The sequence below is a fragment of the Paralichthys olivaceus genome, chromosome 18 (assembly GCF_024713975.1).
Source record: "Paralichthys olivaceus isolate ysfri-2021 chromosome 18, ASM2471397v2, whole genome shotgun sequence".
Classification (NCBI taxonomy): domain Eukaryota; kingdom Metazoa; phylum Chordata; class Actinopteri; order Pleuronectiformes; family Paralichthyidae; genus Paralichthys; species Paralichthys olivaceus.
Window position 1 is genome coordinate 11,280,753 of NC_091110.1, and position 20,110 is coordinate 11,300,862.

The following is a 20,110-nucleotide window of genomic DNA, read 5'->3' on the forward strand; positions in this document are numbered from 1 at the left end:
TATATATATATATATATATATATATATATATATCTGTGATGGGTCCTTCATGTATCTGCAGCCAGCTGGATGCTGTGAGTGAAATCACGCCCCCTTCACTGCCCATGCTCCGTGTGGGCTTTTCCTGTTCTGACATTCCACCTACGGGAAGTAAGCAGCAGCAGTAGTAGAGACCCAGAGGGGATGGAGTGAAAGGAAAGAAACATGGATCCCGCTGAAGATAAAACGAGCAAAGCTGTCGACATTTACCGCGACACATGGGTCCGCTTCCTCGGTATGTGACTTTTCTTTATTCTACCTGAGTTATCTCTGTATGAACCTGAGCAGACCGCAGAGGCAACACCGCGGTGTGACCCTGGAGCTGGGAGCTAGCTAGCTAGCTAACACAGGCTAACAACTGTTTCAAACTTCTATTTATAGCGGAAGTGAAGGACATTTAGTGTCCACAGGACACTGCAGACGTCCAAAAATAGCCTGTGATATCCTGCTGTGTTTCCTTTAACCAGCTATGTGTTGTCTGTGTAGCTCCAGTCTCATTTGCAGGTATTTGTTAAGCAAGTCGACGCGGGTGACTCATAAAACAGCGAAGAAACGCCCGTAGATTAGAGACTGAAAACTCTGATCCTGCTCAGTGTCCGTGGTTCTCAGAGCTGTTCTCCTCTCAATGAACCAGGAGGCTCACTGGTTATCCAATGAGCCCCTGTCTGTACAGTGAAGGGCATCGAACATGCTGCAGCACGACTTCAATCCACTGTTCCCCCTATCACCTCTGATCATTTACAATGTATGTCCCTCATAGTCATAAGCTGCCATCATTGATCCTGCACGTGTGCTCCTTTAATAAAACATCTTCCTGCTGATTTGAGTGATGTTGGTGTGAATATCACAAGAGCAGAACTCATACTACAGAGTTTACTTGTATACTACTTCAAATTACATCTAGATTAACTATCAGATCAATTATTTGTTATTCCTCCTTTCTTTGCTTGTACAACCCATAAGAAAATGTATCTATACACTTTAGTTATATTTCTATTGATTAAAGTATGATATAATTAGGATAGGAGAGCGTGGTGTCCTTGTAGATGGTGATAGTGTAGACCAACCAGGCTACTTTTAAAATCCCATATTGCTAAATGTCATACAGTTCAAAAGGTAAACTGTAGATCTGAGACTGATTATTGTTAATGAGATTAGTTGTCTCTTATCATTCGGGATTAAAAAACGCCTGTTATCCATTACCATCTAAACTGGGGCTGGGCTATATTGAGAAATATTATATCTACATTAAAATGACGATCAGTAATTTTTGCTCCTGAGAGAAAGTTGTGGTTTTAAACTCTTCTGTATGGGCAGAGAATGACAAATACTTGATAAACAGCAAAACATTTCACAGATCTGAAGTTGACCAGTTATGTCTTGTACCTCCTCACTGTATTTGCACAATGCACAAGCAAACATATTGTTATATATTGGACTTTATTTATCGCTTTTGTTGACAGTTACAGATAATTATTGATATTGTTTTATTGCCCAGTCCGTATCAGGAGAGCAGAAACATAAAAGATGTTCCTACAATTGTTTTGTATAAGTTACTTGAATGATTTTGGTGTTAATATGAGCCATGTTTTTCATCCACTGTCCCATTGTATCTGTGATTGGGTACTGCAGTGTACTTTTAAGTTTTAGAGTAGAATATTTCATGTTAAGTCTGCATATTTTGGACACAGTGGATTCTCCCCTGATGTCTCTGCAAGTTACACAGATTAGACTATATTTACCACATGGAGAAACTGTAGTAGTGGTTATGCAACAGAGAATGGATTTAACCAGAAATGTGGCTGCTTTGATTTCTGTAAGATTTAGCCATCTGTCCTGTTCCTGATGCGTTTACTACTTTTCATGTGAGGGCTCAGGCATTAACCATTGACTTAGGGGTTTTTAGCAACCTAACATAATATATTAGTGGGTCCACGAGCTTAATGGTGCACATTTTAAGATCAAAGTGTTTCAGTAGAAATATACAGTAAGGTAATTGGATTAACATTAGATCAGAGAGAGGAATGTGTGATGTCCTTGGACAAGAGTTTCTTTCAAGCTGAACAGGTTACACTTAAAATCCCATGTTGCTAAATGCTACAGCAGAAAATGTGAGCTGTAGATCAGAGACTTGATTTAGCTGCTCAGCACGGTTGTCTCTAATTTTCTGGATTACAGTCATTGTTATTGTGAGATTCTTTCACCATCTAAACCCTGCTATTCTGTCACTTTTTTACCTATGAACAAACTCTCCTCCTAACACCCCTGCAGGCCTCACTGTGTATTTTATTATTAACTAAATGCCCAGCTGGAACATTATCTTATCTGAAATCCCCCTGCTTTCACGCTATCTTACAAACTGAACTTTTATCACCTTGTACTCACAAGTGCTTCTGGAGCTTCTGATCCAATAGTTTACTGTTCATTTCATGGTTTAAGTATTAAATCCCTTATCAGCTTTTCAGTATTTATCAGTTTTTAGGGATATGAGCAACAGCTAATGTTTTTCCAGCTGAATTCTCTGAATTCTAACTTCATTTGTCCTATAACCATTTGTTTGTTTCCAACACCTAAAAATTTGTTATTAAATCTTTATATATTTCTGTCTAAAATAGCCAAACGGGGGGACTTAAAGTCGTCAGTGTTACCTAATCCAGTAATAAAGAGGAGTAATAAAGTAATAAAGAGGATTAATGCACTAAATCTTGATTTGATTGCCTTAAGTGAAGAATAAAGATGATGTATGTGACGTTTTTATTATCAAAGTCCAACTCAAAACCGAGAAGCTGCTCTTGACATCCAGTGATTGAGATGATGAATTGTCACCAGGCTTCATTTAATTGACTGAGGTATTCTTGCTTGTCACAGAAGGGTTTTGTTCAGTACAGGTACAACAGTAAAGTGCAGTGTTTGCATCCTGCAGTATCACTATTAAGAGACGCTTGACAGCAGCAGAATTTGACTCCACCGTGCTCTGCTGGTTCTGTCACCAGTGAACCAAAGATAATGCTCCCTGTGTGACTGCAGTTCATTTTTATCTGTGATTTACATACTGTATATAATTAGAGTTCAAGGACATTTAAGACATCCCACCGTCATATGGATAAAGCATCATTTTCCAAAGGTTTATAGGCCTCTTGTATATTTCAGGACACAGGGGCTGGAAACTGGGGAATATAATGCTGAAAATACAGACAGTACAATTCCACATTAAAAAATATATTTGTTTTAGTGCCCATACATGAGACGTCTGAGCTCTGTCAATAATTACGACACTTCCCCAAACTGAAAAGGACAGAAAATCTCAGTTATTGTTTTAATAAATATGCAGCACAAATGTTTATTTTTATAGACCAAAGCCTTAGCAGGTGTTAGCAGTGAGGCTGATGATGTTATGCTGCATTGACAGGACACTAAGAGGGTTCAATTCTCACTTTATTTTCTCTATCTATGTCCACAGGTTATGCCAATGAGGTTGGGGAGGCCTTTCGTGCTCTGGTGCCAGTGAGTCTGGTGTGGGGCAGCTATGCTGTGGCCACTGCATACGTTACTGCTGATGCTGTGGACAAAGGGAAGAAAGCAGCTGTGGTGAGATAGGACTGTTTGTGTTATTGACCCGTGTGGTCAAATATTTATTGCTGTTATAAATAAAGATTTTGTCAACATCATCCTTAATGACTGGTTCCTACAAACTCAGCTGCTACAAATGGTAGATTCATTGGATTCGAATTTTTTAGATTAATCATTCAAATTAAGAAAACATCATGTTTGGGAGCTACTGTTTCTGTAGATGAAACCTTTTTCCAAATTACTATTAAATTATTACATTAAACTGTGTATCCACTATGTTTAATTTTACAGAAAATAGATTAATATCAAACAATCATAAATCAGGCTTCAGATCATATGAGATTGATTTATCATTTCTTATTAATAGATTCATCTTTGGGAAAAGGTTCACTTGATCTTTCAGCAGTGATCCTCTACCATTGGCTTGTTTGTTACAGATACAGTTTCAAGTGAGAGTTGTTATTTTTTCAATAGACCTGATTGCTGTAGCTGTTTCTACTCTCATTACTGATCCTCCATCTGTTCTTAAAGGCCCACGGGGAGAACCCAGGGAAGACGACACGGATAGCAGTAGCAGTGGTGGACACGTTTGTGTGGCAGGCCCTCGCCTCTGTGATCATCCCGGGCTTCACCATTAACCGAGTGTGTGCCACATCGCTCTACCTGCTGGGCAGAACCACCAGGTGGCCTCTGTCTGTCCGCAAGTGGACCACCACAGCTATCGGCCTCTCCACCATCCCCTTCATCATCACTCCTATAGACAGGTTAGCACAATTTGCGTCTGTGTTTCTGCATCTGTAGGCATAGTGTACATGGATTATGTAGGTTGATGGAAGCTTTAACTTTAAGGGTTACAGCACAACATATGTTTTAAATTTTGTTGTCATCAATGTCAGTGCAACTACTTTTGAGATATGTTTTAATTAGAGAGCTGATTCAATTAAATCTAATTTTTTTGTGACATTGCTGGAAGTTTTGTCATCACAATATTTCCACTCTGTACCCTGCAGGTCAGTGGATTTCCTGCTGGATTCGAGCCTTCGGAAAGTCTACAATGAGGGAGAGAAGCACGAATGAGGAGGGACGCTGCTGGTCCAGTGTACACAGACCTGTGCTGATTATCCACCACTGTGAAGCACTAAAGACGTGTACAAAAGGATTTCATGGAGAAAGATTTCACAGTTAGTCAAAGACACATTATAAATATATTTCTGAATTATATATATAAAAAGGTTTTAGTAGTTTAGTTGTTAAAAGTGAAATCCTGCTTTGTGAAATGTCCCTCTAGGGATCCTTAACTTTAACCTTTCAGGGCAATCTGGGTAGCAACACCAAAAAAAGGTTTAAAAAGGAACGTAACATGATGAAAAATACAGAGAGACACTACTTCTATAAAGATTCTTTAGCAGGGTCACAGTGTACGGTTATATTCCTATCGTAGTGAATACTGCCTCCGAGGTTGCCCTCAAGCAGTTTCTCTGCCTGGCAGAGCCTCACCTCATGAGATTAATTACAAACCAGCCATATTCTGTGATACTGTAACAACAGGCCAAAAAGCCAGTTTGCAATGATGTCCCTCTTTATCTTCTCCCACTATAACTTTGTTATTGTGTTCTTTTTTTCTTCTTTGTGTTATTTGGAATTGTTGTTACTTCCGATACACTTTTCCATTGTTATATTCTGCCATATTGTTGGCCTTGGGAGCAAAGATTTGCACTGGGAGCATTGTTTTACACCACGATTACAGTCCATATGATTCTATATATAGTCTATATTACACTGTATATGGTTCTACCATCAGGTAGTAATGTGCAAACCCTTAGACAATCCTGGTTTAGTAATACTGTGACATTCTGTCGTGTGAAAACATTAGAAATCCCAGATTAGTTATTTTAGATTTACTCTTACATGCACCATGACACAGTGTGGCCCAGCTGGCTTCAGATTATTGTTTGACAATATAGTGTTGAGCACACAGTTGGGTTAAATTACATCAGCGAAAAAGATTAAAGCTAGGGTTGGTAATCCTTGAAAAGGAGCGCGCCACAAAAAAAATTGAACCGATACGTCCCAGCCCCTCCCATCAGCCTCTCAAAGGCACGCTCCCAAAATAAGACTCCGGTCAGGTGCAGTGAGAGCATGGGCAGAGAGCAGGCAGGTCAGTCAGTGATAGACAAGAATGCCAGCCAATGATTTCATGTCAGAGTGAAATGAGCACTCATCTTTATTACACTTTGGCGAGGGCCACAGAAACCAGCTTTCTACATACTTCTTTATTTATTAATGGCCACCAGGACGTGAAGGGGATTTCAACAATAAGATGAACTGTTTCAGAAACAACTTAGCAACCCTACCTTTAACCCATGAGATGTTTAAGTGTCATACAAATAATCTGAATAGCTTTCTGCCTTGATGCAGAAAACTCATCTAGTATAAGCACATTAAATTTAGCATTGCACTCCGTAAATGCAAATGAAAGTCAGTGTATTTCTATGCAGGGGATGGTTTAAGGGGTTTCTTTAGTAATATACAGATACTGTCTGTATATGAGGCTTTTCTTTTCTTTTTCTTTGAGGAGCCAGATAATAAACTGTATCTCATGCTGAACTATGCAACGGGAAGTAAGGTATTAGTGTACATACATGAGCTTTGCAAATTAAAAGGGATTTGGTAAATCAGTTTCATAATGAGCTGTTGCTTCAAGACAAAAGTGAAACATATTGGGAATCACTGTTATCCATTTTCTTTTCTGTCAGTATACACCAGTGAACCATTTTAGCAATAACTTCAGTTCAATGTGTTGCACCATATTCTCTTTGCTATGAAGGATGTGGTTGTCTGTCATGGAGGGAGATTTGCTGACAGAGACGATTGTGAAAACTGGGGAGGCACAAGTTGCCATTATTTCTACATGCTGGTACTGTTCACTCTTGCAACCTATTTAATAGCATTTTATAATCACATCAGGTCACAAAGCCATTTAAACAGTGATTATGTTTTTTTATTGGCTTTTTAAGTGATTGAAACACATGTCCTCAGGGTTCCAGTGTATGTAGCGTTGGATATTATCACCCACTTGACTTTTTTCATGTGAATTTGGTTTGTCTTAGCAGAAAAAGCACAGATATGTGTACTAAAGGCTCCAGTATCGACACCTTAAAGGTTTAGTGTGTAAGATTTAAGTGAAAGGGATCTTTTGGTAGAAATCTAATATAAAATAATCCTAATGTTGTTTTCACTAGTGTGTAAACATCTAAATCTTTACGCTAGAATGGACCCTTTATATTTAAATACTATATATTTAGGAGCAGGTCTTGTCTACCAACTGTTTACAAACTGGAAAAACTAAACACCTTTGGAGTTTTAATGACAACTGAAGGCTGCCACAGGTGAGGGATGTTCAGCTGAAACATACAAGATGTCACTAAATTCTACACACTGAACCTTTAATGGATTATTGGTTATGAGTTGAACATTCGCTTTTTTCTGCTATGATATGTCAACATGTCTCCACTGAAGAAAAGCATCAAAATAATTTTTAACATTTCAGATTTTACTCACAACTTCACTGTATTTTTATTGTTGCGTGCTGCAAAAGAAAAAGAACGGTTTACTTTTTTTGGAACATTTAATTTTTGACGTTTTCTTATGTGGTCGTGTGTTTGAAAGTGTGTTTTTATGTGTCACATTTTCACTCTCACCTGGAAAAAAACCTCAGTTGTTTGCTGTTGTTCACAAGATGGAGATTATTTTTCGTGAAAGCTGCTGTTAAATGCTCCGTGCTTTACAGCCGACTCCAAAATATTTCGCAATCCTCGTATTCTGTAGTAACTTCTGAGACACTGGAGACAAACAACTTGTAAATCTGTCATGGAATAAATTATGTATTGACAGAAACGTCTTGATTTATGGTCTGTTTCATTAATCAGTTGGAAAACAATTTCCTGTCAAGTTTATTTCCTGTGCTCTTTATGGCATTCTTGCTGTTACAGTACAAGTGTTGACAACCTGTAAGTCAGAGCTACTTTGTAGCTTTGGGAAACCATGACTGACAGCTCCAATTTGGCAACATTTTTCTCGTCAACACTGTCTGCATGAAGCACTTCCAATAAAAACACCTCACTTGAGTGTGATTTTGAATGCAGCACAACCTCCTCTCTGTGCAGCCACAGTTTCCATCTCCCTGAGCGCCATACACCGCCACTTTAAGACGAAAGGTGTTATTCTCTGGAAGGTTAAACCAATGAAATCGAAGCACTCTAAATGTGCTCGGGCTTTGAGATCCTCCACAGTCGAGTCCAGTCATTGACCCTGATTGAGTCAGGAGGCCACAGCTGATCTCACTTCTACAGATGAGGTGCCCACATAAGAGAAAGGAAAGACATCCATCAGTGGGTACAGTCATGTTTGTGCTTAACCTTGTGTTCTTGGCTCTTCTGGCTGCATCATCTGGTCAGTCAGGTAAGTAAAAACTTTGTGTGATGTTTATCTTGTGTTAGATTAAGGTTTGATCATTGTGGATGAGTTTTATTTGAGAGAATCTTGCTTAATACCCAGCACATGTTTCCCTTTGTCTGATCCTCCTGCCATTTAAACGTTTCCAGGTGTTCCTCGATACATCCCAGGCGAATGGATTATCTCTGATGAGTTTCTTCAGAATGATGACGCAGATGTAAAGTCTCTGTCAGTGGAGGAGAGTTTATGGCCTGACCTCCTATCTGGAGTGGCTGACAACATGCTGTTGGAGGACCACTCCTTGCTAGCTACTCCAGAGCCACATGCTGTTGAGGAACAAGGTGGGCATCATGCTTGATCAGATTATGAATTATACTCATTAACTACCCACACTGAGCACTGTTTTGTTTTCTTGTTAGCCTCAGATGAAAAAGAGTCAGCAATGTGGAAAATCCTCTTGGTGGTCACCATCCTGCTGGTGTCCATTGTGGGATGTCTGAGCATGGTCTACTACATGTGTGTCTGGAGAGGAGGCAGGATTCACTACCAGCCTCAGAAACAGCTCTATGCCTAAATACAAATAAAAGTGAACTTTGTGTAGAAGTCAGCTTCAAAGAGTCTAATTTCTCAACTTATTTCCTCCGCCAAGGTTATGTTCTCACCATTGTCGTTAAACAAAATGACACAAACTATTGGGTGGGTTACTACGAAACTTGAGGGTTGTGGTATGGCTCAGGAAAGACTGCATTAAAGACTTGCTGTGGACCTGGATCAGGAGGGAATTAGACCTGCTTAAACAGACAGACTTTGTCAAATACACATTGAATTCCTACTTAAAGTTTCTGTCAAAAAATGCTTTTATGACAAGAGCTTTAATTTGGATAAGAAAGATATGTGTTCATGTTCTCTGTTTAGTAGTTGTGTATAAAATAAGTTATACTATACCTATGGTATGTTTAAAAAAAAAAAATATATATATATATATATTTAGGTTTATTGCATGATTTGGCAAACATGGCATTTAAATTTGCCCTTTGTCATCAATGCATATAAACTCTGCAATGTGAAGCTCTTCTGCTGCACAGTATGAGTATAGTGGTTCATCATACTCATGGATCAAGCTGCTCTGAAGGCCTTGAGCTTGATGCTCTGTAAAACCAAATGTACATGTTTTCCATTAAAGGTTATAAGAGGCGGGTGTTGCTTTAGTTTGATCAACACAATGGAATAACTTTTAGTCAGTTACTGTAATGGCCACTAGAGGTCGTCCTTAACATGGCGTTTGTGCCATGCTCCACATTTCCAGCACTTCAGCTCTGCTCAGTTGTGAGCCTGATTTTACACTGTACAGCAGTGTTACCAGTAAATTCACTGACTCACTCATTGATGGGTGATTGATTGCCAATATGACAATCACTCAAACGTCTGGCTCCAGCTCATTCGTGTGTTTAAAAAAAAAAAAAAAAAAAAAAATCATATTTAAGTGTCCCTTTGATCATTTAAGATAATGAGTGGATCTCTGGCCTCAGTAATATTATTGCAATGTTTGTGTAGAGTTAAGAAACAGCACCTTCTTTTGTTAGAGATGAGCTGCCCAAACTTGTTGAGCATATAGGCTGTTTATAATAACATGCCTGAAGGTAGTTTACATCATGACTTGATACATTCTTTCAGTGAGTAATCAGCTTTTTCATTCAAACACTTACAGGACTTGTACTGAGTCGTCCTCACTTTACAAAGGAAAGGATGTGTTTTTGCTGCCTTCAGCAAACATTTTCCTCTTCATAAGACGTCATCTTCATCAGAATCATGGCATAGCCGCCAGACTGCTGGCGAAACCAGTGCCTACTGTAAAGAGTAATGTTTTAATTTCAGAGTCAAGCAAGCGGGCTCGGATCAACCCACAAACATTTATAAGTCCCCCTCGAGCAATATCAGGTGGCATTAGGGGGCCCAAGGAGACAAAAAGCTGATGAATTGAATTAATCTCCCCTCCCATGATGGATGGGCCTGTTCACAGGGGGTTGGAAAATGGGAGCATTGTTCATCTGTCACTCCGATTGCCATGTCCCTCTATGATTTGTGCCCGGGTTGTGAAGGCCACAAGTGGCCAAAAGACCTCCCTCTCTCCTTCTCACTTGTCTCAGTGTTTTTTTTTTTCCAGGAATTCCCAGCCTTTGAATTGCTCCCACCCCCACAGACCTCACTGGTATCCATACAGCCAGATGCAGAAAAACAAGCCCTCACTGAGGAGGAGCAAACACAAATGACTGTCACTTGTGGTTTATCTACAGTTTGAGCTGCATGGCAACTTTCAGTGTTTGCATTTCGGATAGACTTTAGGGTTGAATCCTGTTTTATATCCACACAAGTGCATGTAGGCTTATAGGCTTTTATGTAAACCACTGGGCACACACTGCAACTCAACTGTTGACGAAGAGTGTGATTACTAATAAAATAAAACTGCTTATATATTTGCTCTAACACATATAAAATGGAATTATGTTTTCTGTCCATAAGTTAACACAAATTTGCATTTTAACTATAATGTTAATACGTTTATTCAATAAAAGGTGAATCAAAAGAAAAAAGTATAGTTCGAGGCACTATTGAAATAATTTGAGCTTATGTGTTATTCTGTTCCATTTGATTGTGACCCCAGAACACAGAAGAGAGTCATGACTTTCTTAAATTTATTTTCACAGTGTCAGCTGTAATCCTCTTTTCTTTTACTGTCAGGTCCATATAAGTACAAAGCGGCTCAGCTTGGTTTTTTAAATAGACCTCTCACTTGAGTTGCCTTGTTTGGGCTCAATTCTCTCAAATATTATTTCATTTAACATTGTGTATTCAGTCATAGATTAACATGTGAACCCTTTTTGCAGCCGAACATTTAATAATAACAAACAAACTGTAATCCAGTGTTGGCAACGAGGGCCGCTCCAATTTATGATGATTTTTTTTCTGTGTCTGCTTAAAGATACAGAAAATAAACCTGTAAATTGAAGGGGGTATCATCTTGCTGCTTCTCATTCTTTGGTCTCAAGCACCTGTTCCTTTAAATACACCTGACCAACTAAAGGAACCGCTGCCAAATGTCGATTCAGTAGGAACACCACTCTGTCACTCAGTAATGTAAAGTGCATACCTTCACCAAGGCCCAACAGTCCTCTGACAAAACCCTATTTAAATTCACTAAATCCAGATTTTTATTTGGAGCAAATTGCACATAAATATCAGTCCCCTAATCATGCCTGATTTTATTGTTCAAGATCCATGAATTATTCTCTAAGAAGTCAAGGAAAATGTTGAAACATTTAATATCTAGTGACGTTAACAACAGTGAAAATTCACCTCATCCCTTTACAAAATTTAGTGATTTAATTCTGGTGTTTTTGCGTAATCCTGCTTACACTCTAACAAAGAAATGAAAACACAACCTCCTTGGTGGAGAATGGCTTCTTCATTGCTTTTGTGCTGGGTGTGGAGTCCAAGATCTACTTAGCTACTCCACTACTCTACTTAACTTAGAACGTGCTGCACGAGAGAGGAGGAAACTGGAGGTGACTTTGTGAAAGGTACGGCAGGTGAATAGGAGAAAAGCAAGTGTCCCTGGTGAATACTGTCTGTGTGAGGGCTGCACACCAGACTGGTGTGGGCCACAGATGCAGAGGTCCTCTGGGCCTGAGGTGCATGCTGGGATAGAATCCATCACTTCCCACCAATCAGTAACTTGACTTCCCACGAGTAAAATCCCCAAAACTTCCGCAGTTGATTTATAAACGTGTGAGTTCCTGTTATATGTTTTTGTCATAACATCAGATGGCAGACTGAACAACCTCCCCGTAATCTAACTGAAATGATCAGAATCTGTCATTAGCAACGGTCAAAGAGCTATAATGTGATTAATGTTATTATAGTGATAGTGGGGACTAAACTGCTTTCTGTCTTTTTCTCTCTCTCGCTCTTTTCTCTCTCTCACACATACACATTTACAGACACGCACTCCCTCCTTCATGAGGGACTATGTCTGTGGAAAGGCCACTTTAAGGGCACTAACAGAAATGTTTAATGCTCACCGGTCGATTTATTGAGGTCAGCACGAGGCTACGTTTTGAAAGAACAGACGAGCGGGGCTATGTTTAGATTGATTTTCATGAATGGTTTTATGCTGTGAGCAAGAGCAGAAACAAAAGACAATCGTGGCACATCAAATCACGCCGCAAAAGAAACAAGGCAAGGAAACAAAAAACGAGAAAAAATGAAGGGCAAAGCTGGAGCTGTGTCACTGAGCATTAGACTAATAAATATCAGTTTCTGTCTCTGAGACATGAAAACAAAGAGCATGGAAAATTCTGCTGGATTATTCTCTGATGTTGAGTTGATCAAGCTCTTTACTGTTGACAGGGAGTAAAATTAGCACATAATTGGTGTTGTACAGTTAGAGATTTATTTTGAAATAGTAGATTTAGACAATAAAGGCAAGCGTTGCATCCATTCAATAAATCAAAACTTATTAAAACAAAAGGATGATAAATATGATATCAATTCCATTATCTAATCCGCTTAACCTTTGACTGTCACAACAGGGTCTGGAGCCAATCCCAGCGGACATTGGGAGAGAGGCGGGGTACACCCTGGACAAATCGCATTGGCCAACATACAGAGACAACCATTCTCAACTGTGGTCAATTTACAGTCTTCATTTAGCCTGACCCCAATCTGCATGTCTTTGGATTGTGGGGGGAAGCTGGAGAACCTGGAATCGTGAAGCCCCTCAAGCTGGGATTCGAATCAGGAACCTTCTTGCGGTGAGTCGACAGTGCTGACACAATCTTTAAGGTAAAAATGCAAGTCAAAAAATACAGACAATTAGGTTAAATAGATTGATGAATTACAATATTCCCATACACAGCAGGAAACACAATCATCTGAGTGTAAGGAATAAGATCCTTTATATTGATGACATAATGGCAGGATTGTGATGGATGTGTATCAATATGAATCAGTTTTAATATTCCTCCTTAAAAATTGAAGCCAAACTGAAAGACACTGGTGTTTGATCCCACAAAGAAAGTGTCAGTGGTGAAGCGGTGATTCCTGATTTGATAGTGTACAGTGAAAGAGGCTGTGTGCTCTGAATGCTGGCCGAGCTCTCCCTCTCTTTCTCGCTCTCTCTCTCTCTTTGTGAAATGAATTAGGAGAATGTGAAAACTGAGCAGACCTTCAGCAATACATTATGCATGAGGAGCTTGAAGGCTCCTAGTGAATTCTGTTCAGGTGGCATCAGAGGGTGCAGCCAAGTGGAAATGCTGGCTGGTCACTTAAAGCGCACTATCTGTGGTAATCTTTCTACATGAAAGCGCCGCACACGGCTCAAGCTATATTCTTCTGCTTGCAGGTTGAAATGTGCAACACAACCATGTTTCTATAGTGGCCACTGAAGAGGTTTACTGGGGCAACGGGGGATTAAAGGCCTCGCTCTAACCTTCAGGCGGTCTCCCACGCTGCATAACTTTAAGCTTCTATTTGCAATTTAAATTAAAATCCATATTTTGTTTACCAACTTGCTCTTGATTTACTGGTCACAGCGTATCTGTGGTAATCATCCCTGTCTGCAGCGTTAGAGGAGGCTCGCAGCGCACACATCATCTGTGAGTTTGACAGCTTGACATAATTCCACAATCAGATAACACACCTAATGATTCCTCATCCTCTGTCGTTATGAGATAACATCTAATTTCCCATCTCTCAAGTCATCTCACAAAGACATTGTCTGCTCATTGTGAAATCAATATGCTGTGGAAACACCATTACAACAGTCCTCACGGTGCCGGAGTGAATCATTCGAATTCACAGGCTCACACACACAGAGGTACACACAAACACACTGTCACCTCCAGCATGTCCTTCGTTATAACAAGGTGCCCAAAAAGAGTACTCAGTGTGATTAAATTATGCTTCACACAAGAGCAAAACCAGTATCAGGATGAATTATACTGGGTGTAGTGGGCTCACGGGGGAGAGAGAATCATGGTCGGTGCAGTGTCTTTGCCTGCAGACAGACAGGCCATTTGTAGCGACGGCACAAGGTTATTGAGATATTAAAATGTATGATACTAGATTTTAGGGTAATTGAGCAAAACAGAATTTACTGTTGAGGCAATGTGATTAGTTAATCAACACAAAATTATTCATTTTTGAAAGAAAAATATTCCTTATCCACACACTGCTATCTTGTGCTGGAGTCTGTGCAGTGGTGATGAGGGTGCGGAGACGCGGCAGAGAAGTCCTGTCGATCATTCGATTTTATAGCATCAAATTGTCAAACTAATGAAACATGACACACAACCTAAAATTACAGAAACCATCTTTGGAGGAAAATGTATGTATAGTCCATGTCCAATCTATTAACATGGAGGAGGTACGATCTATGTCCTATACTGCAGCCAGCCACCAGAGGGTGATCAGGATGTTTGGGCTTCTGTTTTGGCAGGTGGGGTCATGTCGTCCATCTTTATATACTGTCAATGGATTCTACTCAATACTCGACATTCTGAGGTTGCAGGCGCTGCATTGTTTTAAGCTAAATGCTAACATGCTCACAACAATGTGACAACATGCTGATGTTTTGCAGTCACTGTATATCGTTTAACATGGTCACTCTGTGCTGGCTGGCAGTAAACATGAAGCACAGCTGAGGCTGGTGCATAATGCTGGTTTTTTCAGGTAGCTGGTCATAAACCAAAGTGAACCATTATGATTGTAAATTGTTTCAATGAATCCTCTGGAGACCAAGAATGACTGAAATGTCATCTAAATCCATTTACTATTTGTTGAGATGTATCCATGATACTGAAAAATGTTGATGGGACTGTAGAAGGTAAATAAGGGGATTGCCAAAGTCACTCAGATTCATCCACTGGGGGGCAATTTTACTGACGCCATCCTGGGCTCTGGAAACTTGTGATTGCAACATTTCCATGATCTCATGCAATAGTATAGACTGATTGATTACCTGTAAAAAATAATAAACAGATTTAGTATATAATGAAAAAAATTAATTGTTAGTTGTGGCTCCAGTTTCAGGAAAAGAAAATTACCAGTCTTGTTGGCAAGTGGATGGGGACAAAGAAAGCAGATAAGTGCAAACAGACAGAAGCATATTCACGGTAACAAACAAAGAGAGTTACAGTGGAGATACAGTAGAGTGACAGCGAGACTCAGACAGTATCTTATGCGAGCAAAAGTAGAAGTGGACCGGGCTGTTAAAAACCAACAACAATGAGCTGATGACAGTCTGAGAGGAGTTAGACCTGCAGACATGGTGTGATTTAAAGTCTCTCTCTCTCCCTCTCTCTCTCTGGCACGGCTATAATTTTCCTGGGTGGAATGATGGATGAGGCGGTGTCAGCCCATGTTCATTATAATGCACACCATCTATTCTTCTCAGCCAGACTCTCCGCGCTCCAGGAAATGCCAGAGAGGTATTGGAGCCGCGAACAGAGGAGAAACTCTCATCTGATTTTATGGAGAGAATTTGCTGCTAGGTGTGTGTTAACTTAGCGCACGGTGATCCATCAATCACTAATGAAGATACTGCGAGCTACTGCTTGTTCTTAAGAAATATACGTTCCTCTGCGGGTATGAGCGACAAACACCCTTCGGTGCTGGTGCGAGCTTAATCCCCTGCAATATACGCATCTTAATTAATAATGAGCACTTTAACAGTTAGCCACATGCAAAACATGTAGGGGACATGTAGAAAAAGTGTTTGTCATCATGGCGTACTTGTAATATTTTAAAGGCCCTGAAATCAAATTCTGACAATGAGAGATGGGACTCAATTTGGAACAACTCCGGTTTTAAGGTTAGAATGAGGTGCTGTCAGATATGACTATTCAGGGTTTAGCATCATTACCTCCGCTAAAGAGGTTATGGTTTTAGTTGCGTTTGTCTGTTTTTAAGAAGACATAAACTTCTGGAGTGGATTCTATTAAGGGGGTGGATCCAAAAATGTTGAGAGACAGACTGTTAGCCTTGGAGGAGGGATGCGCTCTGCGATCGGCCTCTTCTAGTTTGCCTATGTTGTCCGCAGGCTCAAAATCTGACCTCACCCTCTCAGGGCTGGATTAGGTTGTGCAAAATTTTAAATATTTATGTTTACGTTTTTGTTTAAAGTCCTTATAATGCTCTTGGCCGCTAAAAGCTAGTTGAGACTCATAAGTAGACTTTAACATTTAGTGCGTAAATGACTTTCCAGGAAACATCTGTAGCCGTGACAAATAAAAAAATTACCAAATATGTAAACAGGAATTCATCCAAATATCATAAATTGTGATGCAGCTTTAAAGAATAAGAGTTTTAAGATGTCACATTGAACTCAACTTTCATTCCTTTGGTATTGCTATAAAATACAAATTAAAATGAGTAATAAAATTGATTTACTGATGCAACAGTTTGTAGTTTACTTGTGTAAATAAGTCAAGCCTAATGTGACTTTTACTCTTGACTCCAAATGTGTAATATATTAGCTACCATTAGCTTTGTCAGTTGACTACACAACAGTTGCTGGGTGTAAAGATTTGAATAAAATGTCACTATATGAACTGGTTTGAGCAGTGAGACCTGTTATACTGTCTACTTCTAAAAGCCTTATATAATAACTCCACCTGTCATGACTTTAATTCTGACTACTAGGTTTATTGCATAGCTAACCAGACTGTGAACAACATTTACGTGTTTTGTATATGACTGCACACAGCCTGTTCATGTGATACATAGTTTGTAACACTTTGATATGAGACTTAATTAAAAGGTTCACAAATACGTACAGAGAGCCACACAACCCCTCCATTAAACTCACACATAAATGCCTCTATTCTGAACATGTCTAAACAGATTGTCTGACATGCACTATTTTCTTTAATCAGAGCAGCGATGCATTTTCTCTCCTCACACACAGATCAAGTCAGTGGGGGCCTGATGAGGGGAAATTCGTGCCATATTGAAATAGATTTATTCCAACTGATGGAATCGCATCCTATCAGCTCCAGACCAAGCGTGCCAAACCGTGTGCGAGAGTCTTTTCAAACTCTTTAAGGATGTATCGAACAAAAGCGAGGGGGGGGTGGAAAGTCTTCAAATGAGGTGTGGATCATTCCAGGAGCAAAAGGATCAATAACCGCCAGGCTAAGCCCTCGCTCATCCATCTGATTCATTCCCTCCCTCACTCCCGTCTCTCAGATATAAGAGGAATCACCGGACTAAAGGCTCCCTCTCTGTGGCGATATGTACCAGCTGCGAGCTGTTTCCTCACATACATAAAGCTGTGCCGAGTGATTAATGTGAGACTTATGTCATAATGGATTGGATATGTCATTCTATGAGGATATAAAGGAACAGTTGTCTATAAATAGCTGGATTTACACTTACATGGCACCATATCTTATGGTTAGAAATGATCCTGCAGTCCGCCTGTAACAACCTATGAATTATACAGTAGAATTCAAACTACTGCCACTGTGCATCCGTTTGTACACTTCACATGATGGCGGGTTGATGTTCAAATGTCTGCCTTGGAAAATGTAAGGCTCTCAAAACATACAACATAAAAATAAAAGTAATACATCATGTATATTTACGTGATAATAACGATTCTTGTACTTAAATCAAACAACTAGGATTTGAACCCATATCACAAATTCATAATCCGAAACAGCTTTTAACATAATTTCTCACTTTTCATGTAAATTGCAGAGATGAACTTCCAGTCTCAGATTTTACAGTACTGCAAAACTACTACTACTGTTGCTGCTGAAATAACAACGTCTCTCACACTGTTGTTATTTAATTAATTGTACGGGTTGTGAAACTCAATGGAAATCCTGACTGGGAGAGGACATTTTATTAATAACTGCGTGTTAGTGATTATATTTTAAACACAACGGAATGTTCATGCAGAATAAAACCTTGGAAAGGGAACCTGATAATAGTATAAATGTTTTATTTTTAAATCATTGCAGCTTTATCACTTGAAACGAAAAGGTTTATTCAGTTCAGTGTGATACAATTTATTCTTTGTGAGGGAAAATGTGACTAAAGGATAAAAGGGTTATTGACTGATAAATATAAGCTGAACAGATTCAATAAATACACTATTGAATCTTTTTATAAACCTTGAGGGGATCCATCTGCAAAGGTCTGCAGGTATTGACTGTTCATGTTCCTGTTTATTCATGATAAAAATGATATTAGAGGCAAAGCAGTCTCAGCTGTCGTCTCATAGGCGCTGTAGTTCTGTTTGCACGATGAGAGGAAAACATTCTCTGATGGGTCAAAATTGTGTTGACAAATGTAATAAAATGTACTATCACCTCTGAATCTAAAACCTTGGTTAATCCAGACGTTAAGAAAATACAAACACAACACAGTAAAGTGCATATAATGACTGATGAATGATTGATAACAACACAAATATTTGATGCTCTCGCTCTGACTCCGGCATCTTCAGTCTTCCTCAGGAAACTGTGGTTATATTCATAATCTTTTGTTCTTCAGCCTCAAAGGGCGCCACCAGCAAGCTCCCCCAGAACAAAAAGAATGACCGAAGCACACTTTTATAGACAGTGTAACTAATGTCACCATAACAACACTGGTGTGGTTTATTGGACTGGAAAGTAAGGAAGATTGACCAGAATTTTCACTGGATGATTCAATTCATTGTAATTTAAATCAAGTGAGGTCATGGTAGCCTATAACTAGGCTCATAGCAATACCATGGAGTTCACTGAGGTTGTGGCCCATTGATTTTTTTCTGAAAATCTGGATGGTTTATTAACCATGTAGGAAGTTAACCCTCACATTTATATTGAAGAACATTAAAATTTGACAAGGAAACTAAATAATGTATGTACGTAATGGGTGTAATTTCCTAATAAATTCCTGTAAAGAACTAAGTCATCTATAATCTGAACAAACTACTAGAACAAGGGCAATACACGTGTTGGGTTTGTAAGCAATTATTGATTTAAAGTTTAACAATTTACTTGAATAACATACTTTCTTTTGGCCACTGTAACTGCAACACTGACATAAAGTCACTTGACGTTCATTTAAAATGTTCTCTCTGTTTTGTTCTCCACCAACTCCAGAGGGAAATGTCTGCCTCTCCTCTTAAATGCACCATCATGTTCACCAGCCAGTTTATAACATTGTGTTTCTGTTATTTAGTGCTGGGCAGGTTATCGGGCAGGTGGGCTACAGAATACAGTCGGTTTACCAGAGGATTTTTTGCTGAAAACTGCCAGTTGCTGCAGTAAAACAAGATTTGTGAGAGCAGTGAGTGAACTACAACAGTAAAACTGTCAAAACAAAGAGCTGAGCGATGTCAGAGTGCTCCACAGATATTATATATACGTAAATATAATATGAAAACATTAGAGACCTTCTTCTTGGTGTAGGGTGGTGAGGGGTTGTTAGGGGGACATATCACTAAAATCCTGCCTATGGCCCTGGTGGTAATATGGCATTTATGTTTGCAGATGTAATAGCTTCTAGTTTACAGAATAGACAATCCAGGAAAGTGGATTTCATTTGTATTTTCTTATTTGATTGTTTTTGAGTTTTCTTTTTATTTATAGTTATTTAAGATGAGGTGTAGAAAGTAAACTATCATGCCTCAATTACATAAGAGTTCAAAATGACATCAGCCGATTTATTGGTATCAGAATTTTGTTTTTCCTAATATCAGTATCGGCCCCAAAAATCTACATCAGTCGATCTCTATCTACATAACTGTTAAAAATTCTTGATTTAAATAAGATAATTTGATACATAGTGTTTTGTCTTTTCATATATTAAAGTGTTGAGACCATAACCCACATAGATGCATCTTATGAAACAGTATGAGCTCAGTAAGTCATTCTGACCTCTAGTCTGTCACATCCTCTGTTGTGAGAACACAGTTTCATTATGTAACCGATGCATCACAGAATGACACCCTGCAGTGGAAAAAAAAAAAAGACAACACAACATATAAATGCGA

General features: G+C 39.2%; 1 protein-coding gene across 1 annotated transcript; it reads left to right on the forward strand.

Moving 5' to 3' along the window:
* Positions 1-115: 115 nt before the first annotated feature.
* On the forward strand, positions 116-7,506 carry mtfp1 (mitochondrial fission process 1). Its single transcript, XM_020082187.2, has 4 exons — positions 116-274; positions 3,500-3,627; positions 4,141-4,373; positions 4,620-7,506. Exons 1-4 carry the CDS (start codon positions 205-207, stop codon positions 4,684-4,686), a joined length of 498 nt encoding a protein of 165 aa, XP_019937746.1. The 5' UTR covers positions 116-204; the 3' UTR covers positions 4,687-7,506.
* Positions 7,507-20,110: the final 12,604 nt, after the last annotated feature.